Below are 7,674 nucleotides of genomic sequence, written 5' to 3' on the forward strand. Positions count from 1 at the left end.
CCTGACAAAGGCTTTTGATACAGTCAACAGAGACGCACTGTGGGTAGTACTCAAGAAACTTGGTTGTCCTCAGAAGTTTACCAACCTCATTCGGCTCCTCCATGTTGACATGACTGGAGAGATTCTCTCAGACGGTGAACCCTCTGAGTAATTCCCAATATCTAATGGTGTCGACCAGGGCGGTGTACTTCCTCCGATACTCTTCAACCTCTTCTTCGCACAGGTGCTGTTCCATGCCATCCGTGACCTTGACATTGGCATCTACATTAGGTATCGCCTGGATGGATCAGTGTTAGATCTCCGTCGCCTAGCTGCAAAAACAAAGACGCTAGAAAGACTCATCATTGAAGCACTCTTTGCAGATGACTGTGCCCTCATGGCCCATAAAGAGACTCACCTGCAGGCAATCATTGACAGATTCTCTGATGCTTCCAACTTATTTGGACTCACAATCAGCCTAGGAAAGACAGAAGTCCTCTTCCAGCCAGCTCCAACCACTGTCCCCTCACAACCCGGTATCACCATTGGCAACACGCAGCTGAAGAATGTGGACAGTTTCAAATACCTTGGCAGCACAATATCTAGTGACGGCTCCCTGGACAAAGCATCACTGCGAGGATCCAAAAAGCCAATCAAGCACTCGGAAGACAACCTCAAGATGAACATGAAATGGATAGACCTCCAACCCGGCCAGCTCGAGCTCGCTGCCTTAGACAGAAGCCATTGGCGAGCGCTGACCAGAAAAGCCTGTTCCACCTTTGAGGATAACCGCCGCCAGCGTCTTGCTGAAACTCGGGAGAGACGTCACAGAACTGTATCACAAATACCACCAACCACCGGTGTCCCATGCCCCACCTGCAACCGCCTGTGTGCATCGGAATTTGGACTCAGGAGACACATGCGCGTCCACCGTTGAATGAGATCGCACAACTCGTATTCCTCGACTCGAGAGACTACCATTAACATACCAGGAGGGTTACAAATATAACTAGAATTATTTGTATGTTTCCTTGAACACCGCTCTGTTATATAGAAATCAGTCTCGTAATATTTTGGTCAGTTTATTAGTTAATGATAATGAATAATACCATGTGATAAAACAATAATAGATATACCTCAGCTATAGGAATTAAATCCACTCATACTTTCTTCTTTCTCTTATTCTAGTTAATATCTACATAATTTATAAGCTTTGTACAGCTTTAGGAAAATATGAAGGACAAACTTTAACATGTAAGAATAATAAAGAGAGGAAGAAAGGGTTGCTTAAAAACACACACACACACACACACACACACACACACACACACATATATATATATATATATATATACACACAAACACACACAGCCAAAGAAAAACACTAGTATTCAAACTAGATTTTCTTTAAAAAATCAGACCTTTTGGAATACATACTACTCTGCGTAAACAGAAAATTCTGAACTCGTGTTATATTAGGCTATTAAATTTGCTTGTTTTTTGAAAACATTTTATTGGTTTCCGCATTAGTGAAGAACGATATTGAACAATTATCTCCCATCACCGCATGACCTGTACGAATCTTTTGCCTATTGGGCAGAGCCATAGAAGGAGACATTTCCTTTTTGTGTCTATTTTATACATATATCTGCCGATTGGCAATCTACATGTAAGCAAAGTTGGTCTCTGCGTATCGATCAGATTAAGCGGTTAACAAATCTAGCATTACCATTGCTAAGATGTATATGAATAATAATAGTGTTTTTATTTAAAATCCTTTCATTTTATATAACTGTCAAATAACAGAACACAAATATCGTTTATGGACAGATGCCATTTAGAGACACATCTCGGTTTCATGCTACATGAACCGAAATGTTGTTTTGTCATCTCAATAATCAGCATACGGTTTACATGTTGTACAGCCCATTAATTTCCGTTCATTAGTGAAATCACTGGGACACGCATTTAATAGACGAATACATTAGTTATGTATGTGTCAGCCCTTAGCCAGGGTAGTCAGTTTGCCTGAAAATGCCTGCGCATTTGACGTAAGTGACTCAAATGTGAGGGAAAAAGCAAACAAAGATCAAATCATTGCAAACACAGAGTACAAAAATGTAAATACAAAGTCAAATAATAATAAACTTTAGCTGATACACAATATCCAGATATGCAAGCTATTTGTCCAGGCGTAAGTTACAAAAAAGGGGCAATATTACAAAAAAAAAGGGGCAATATGAAGAAAAATAACAAAATCCAATGTAGTTATAAACTACCTCATCAAAGTAACTACAAAATTTGCTAAAATATATAAAACGATATGCTTGTAGATAATAGTATATTACATGATTCACGATAATGTTGTAAATGGAAACTGAATAATAATAATAATAATAATATCTATATGGAATCTGCCGAGCGTCCGATTCGCTTGAAGTGGCATTATTTTTACCAGTCTGATTCATTACTTCTTTTTCTGAAAAATAACAATATTTAATGGCATAACGTTGCAACAGTATCTAATTAGCCTGAGCACTTTCGACTCATAATGAGCACTTTAAAAAGGCAAACACAAAGCATAGACAAACAAACAAATAAAACAGAAAAACCGTTGTGTTTGCAAAACATTACATGGCTGTTTCTACAGGAATTAGACCATTAAATGTATTATGTTTCAATTAGTTTACTTCAATTTATTGAGGATGCTGGAAAATGATGTTCTTGACCTAGAAATTGATGAGCCATAACGGCATCCGTTTTTTTGTGTAAATTTATATAAGCACAAATTATATCCCGGATATTTCATTGTTATATTAGTAGTTATATGCTACTAAGCAACTTTAGAGAAAGATTATGTGTCGGCTGCAAAAGATAATTTTATTTGTGCATGACTGTCTTTTTCTAGTCTTCTTGGTTTAAACCGCTTGGTTTCAATGTTCTAAGGCGGCGTATTCAGTTGGCTACCTTTTCTTTCCTGGTTTCGGAACTCAAATTGAGGTTATGAGCACTTGCAATAAGTGTTACAGAACTGAAAGTGTGGCCAGGGGAAGAGAGGTGTTCTGCGACCGGGCTTCTGTGCAGCTTCTTTGTCATCCAATCAGATCTGTTAAGGTTAATCCTCTTGTGTAGCGTTTCAGTTTATCTGACATAATGAAGGCTACATATATTACACGTATATAATCTCTTACCTGTTTTTTGTTATTTCTAAGAGCAATAAGTAAAGCCCTAAATGTCATTTGCACCTGAACAACTTAAGTATTAAATGTTTCAGTTCAGCTTTAAGAAACCGAACGACCGCACCTAATATAATCCCATCAAGTGAATTCCAGTCATGCCTAAGTCTTTTAGACGTCGCATAATGACGTAAATGAAACAGTTTTGTTACGATGCCAATATAGTTCTCCTGGCAAATAAATTACCAGTACACGTTCTTGTTTTTTCGAATACTGATCTCCTTTGTAACGGGAGCACGTGTTACACGTCATCATGAATTTTCGTTAGTGAAGTCGTTGTCCCAAAATTAACGGATATTTGATACAAAATCAAAGGCAGATGGTAAAAGCATGTGTCCTTTCAAGTCTTCTTTCGACCTTTAGGATTTTGTAAGCCCATTTGAAACAGCATGCGATTTAGGCACGGTTTGTTAACGGAGGACTTCTTTGACGCCAGTTATCTATGATGAAATAATTATCCTACGATGGAGTATTCCACCATGGGTTTGTTTTATGTATGCAGACCTCTGTCTCCAGATAAAGTCTATTTGCATATACTGAAGAGTTTGTTTCATTAACTTATTCTATTAAGTTAGTTCTAGAAGTTTTGATGAGCAAACCTAATTTTCAGCAACGTGTATTTTCATTCCAAGATCATATCTACATCATAAAGGTCGTGGTAATCGTCGAGCTATGACTGCCACGTTTCACCGAGCTATTACTGGTTGTCGTCGAGCTATGACTGCCACGTTTCACCGAGCTATAATTGGTTATCGTCGAGCTATGACTACCACGTTTCACCGAGCTATGACTGGTACTTTTAGTGTATCTTCTCTTTTTACCACAGATCATATTTTCAATGCCTCTTCTAAATGTATTTGTATAGAACGCATACAATATAGGATTAATACAGCTGTTCATATAAGCCATGCATTTAGCTCCATATATTATTGATGCAAATGTCACAGTTGTAACTTCACCAGGTGAGACATGAATGTAGAGCATAATAATCTGAAGTGGCATCCAACATATCGCAAAAGCTGTCACTATCAAAATCACCATCTTTGTGACACGTTTCTTAGCTTGCAACCGAATATGGTCTCCACTACTATGCTCAGAAGGAGATTTTCCAGTGAGGAATATTTTCAACATATGTCCGTAAAGAATGCACAACAAAATCAGTGGTAACAGATAAGCAAACGTAAATAAGGCTATTGATGAGCCAGTAGCATCTTCGAAATGGACAGCACAAACCATACTTTCTTCTTTAATGCATTCTGAGTTTAGATTTACTTCTTTGGCCATAAATATAAAGGGAATATTTCCTAATATTACGAGGCTCCATAAGACAACAAGTGCAATGTAGCAGTTTCGTTTTGTACGCAGCGTAATTGCCCTGATTGGATGTGCCAAAGCCATGTATCTGTCTATGGAAACAAGAACAAGTATATACATACTTGCGAAGTAGCAAATATACTCTACATACGTGTGAATCCGGCACCAACTGTCCCCAAACAGCCAGACGTGTAAAGCAGAGTATATGGCTTTGAAAGGAATACAAAAAATAACGTAGAGTAGATCAGCTATTGCCAAATTCAATATGAGGTCATTTGTAATTCCTCTATTTACCTTATGAAACAGAATAACAGCTATTGTCAGGATGTTGCCAACCAATCCAAATATTGTGATCAGTCCAAATAATACTGGGATGAGGATGCTTGTTAAATTTATAAATTTTGAAAACTCTTCATGTTCTTCCAAATCCATACCATATGTAATGTTTTCTGTTGAGCTGTTCCAGAAATGAATACAATCAACATCATCGTGCATCAGTGTTTCTGTACTTTCCATTGTTAGTGTCTATTGTTTGTTGAACTCTATCGAGGTGTTATGATATATTAAAACAGGTTTCTCTTCATATGTCCCTTTTCTCTGTGAAGAAGAAACACACATTTATATATAAAGTCAACTTGCGTTTTGTTATATCAACTAAACTTAATATGACAAAATTTTAAAATACATTTGTAACTTTAAAGACATCATTGAAATGCATCAGAGAACACCAGTACCATTACATAAAATTGCAATGATTAACCTTGCAAGTCTTTCATTTGGCTCTTTTATTTGAAATTAACCATGGGAAACATCAGTCTTGAACCGTGTCTATACTGTAAGCAGTCAGAGCTCAAAAGTAACCGATCCAATGTATGCATGCATTGTTCAGTTTGCTGAAATGCTCTTATATATCGATTTCCCATTAATCGTTCAATACATATTGTACATCTAAACGGTTTCCTTTAGTGCTTGCGTACAACACTGTGCATATAATTACAGTATATGAGGGATGGATATACAGTATGATTTAATTTTCGATTTTGATGATCTTTGAATTTCGGTGAAATTTATTTTCTCAAAATTCAAGCCTTGCAAAAGACAATTATTTAAAGAATGCAAAGCTATTAACATTTCATTGGTTAAAATTAAACATCCTATCGCAGCTGAAGTGATCAAAGGAGAAATTCAAAACCGTGAACTGAAAACCATTTGGTTACAGTACCTGCCAATCTAGAGCGCAATTTTGAAATCTGAACATAGAAATATAATTGTTTTCTTCTTATAGTCACGTCATTAAGGCTATTATCATCGATATATCAGTCACTGCCATTTAACTAACCTCGTACGTAATATTCTTATGCAAAACACCTTTACACCAGTTCAAAGGTAATTAGTTGAAATCCGCAAGTCGTCTTCGTTAGAGATTTTTGCTACAAATAATAGTTTGATGCTACCAAGTTAACGAGGTGAATTCAACGAAGACTGACTGACATAAATTAAACAATGTGTACGTGTTTAGGCTTCAAAAGTAGTAATTTAAAGTAAGTGCACACACACACACACACACACACACACACACACACGTGTTTAGGCTTCAAAAGTATTAATTTAAAGCACAACTTTGAATATCAAGTACACACACACACACACGTGTGTTTAGGCTTCAAAAGTAGTAATTTAAAGCACAACTTTGAATATTAAGTACACACACACACACACGTGTTTAGGCTTCAAAAGTAGTAATTTAAAGCACAACTTTGAATATTAAGTACACACACACACACACACACACACACGTGTTTAGGCTTCAAAAGTAGTAATTCAAAGTACAACTTTGAATATTAAGTACACACACACACACGTGTTTAGGCTTCAAAAGTAGTAATTTAAAGTACAACTTTGAATATTAAGTACACACACACACACACACACGTGTTTAGGCTTCAAAAGTAGTAACTTAAAGTACAACTTTGAATATTAAGTACACACACACTCACACACACACGTTTAGGCTTCAAAAGTAGTAATTTAAAGTACAACTTTGAATATTAAGTACACACACACACACACACACACGTGTTTAGGTTTCAAAAGTAGTAATTTAAAGTACAACTTTGAATATTAAGCACACACACACACACACACACACACGTGTTTAGGCTTCAAAAGTAGTAATTTAAAGTACAACTTTGAATATTAAGCACACACACACACACACACACACACACACACACACACATATATATATATATATATATATATATATATATATATATGCATTGCATTTGTGTTGTATGTGTATCTGAAAGTGTTAAGTATTTTGATGCCTGACTGCAGTATGGAATATTTGCATCATTTATTATTCAACAATGGTCACATAACTACACAATGGCATGACTGAGAGGGATTAATATCTTATTGGTCAAATCTATCGCTCAGAATATAATTCGCAATGTTTAATTGAAGCAACTGGAGACTGGAAAATGCTGAGTTTTGTTTTCATTTTAGTTAAGGAAATAATGAACGTGATTTTAGTGGGAATAAGATTGCATCGGTATTTGCTGGAGATACGTCATCCATCGACATGTAATTCTCATCTGCTTGTCCATCTGCATTCAGCACAGATTTAACATCGTAATTTTCAATCAAAGAATATGCCAATAATCTTGTATCAGCAAAGTCTTTAGCAATAGTACATGTAATATTTTCAGATTTTATTGTGACAAGAGAAATGATACATATAAAGATATGATAATTATTATAATCTCAGTCCAGATTGTACGTAGATATATAATGTCATACTTACCATAGAATTACCATGTGATCTCCTATATTTTCTAGGTTTCCCTCCAAAAGCAGATATGTATTTTCATACTGATGCAGGAAAGAGTACACAGGCAGTACAATGAAGGTTGTGGCTACTTAAGCGCTCTTTAAAGAGGCGTTACACAAGGTCACGTGATATGAGCTGATCTGACACGTTTGCAAAGTACGCTAGAGAAGGGCGTATATAACAGTGGTCGGCAAAACTGAGGCTTGCTGTAGGATTAAGCAACATGTCACACCAGGTTCGATGATAAGAAGTATAGGTGATAATTTTTAATTTAGTCACATACTGACTCTGATAATACATTGATATCATTAC

At 36.2% G+C, this 7,674-nt stretch overlaps 1 protein-coding gene across 1 annotated transcript; it reads right to left on the minus strand.

Moving 5' to 3' along the window:
* Window positions 1–1,045: 1,045 nt before the first annotated feature.
* On the minus strand, window positions 1,046–7,433 carry LOC149774784 (allatostatin-A receptor-like). The gene is made up of 2 exons (XM_089944756.1): window positions 7,336–7,433; window positions 1,046–5,126 (listed from the first exon to the last, which is right to left on the minus strand). The coding sequence occupies exon 2, from the start codon at window positions 5,043–5,045 to the stop codon at window positions 3,855–3,857; it is 1,191 nt and encodes a 396-aa protein (XP_089800882.1). The 5' UTR covers window positions 5,046–5,126; window positions 7,336–7,433; the 3' UTR covers window positions 1,046–3,854.
* Between the last annotated feature and the right edge of the window lie 241 nt (window positions 7,434–7,674).

The sequence above is a fragment of the Sinohyriopsis cumingii genome, unplaced genomic scaffold, assembly GCF_028554795.1.
Source record: "Sinohyriopsis cumingii isolate HCF-2022 unplaced genomic scaffold, ASM2855479v2 utg000160l, whole genome shotgun sequence".
Taxonomy (NCBI): Eukaryota; Metazoa; Mollusca; class Bivalvia; order Unionida; family Unionidae; genus Sinohyriopsis; species Sinohyriopsis cumingii.

What these genes read in the sequence shown, in the direction of transcription:
- LOC149774784 (XM_089944756.1), bottom strand. Translation starts at nt 5,045, where the DNA reads ATGGAAAGTACAGAAACACTGATGCACGATGATGTTGATTGTATTCAT.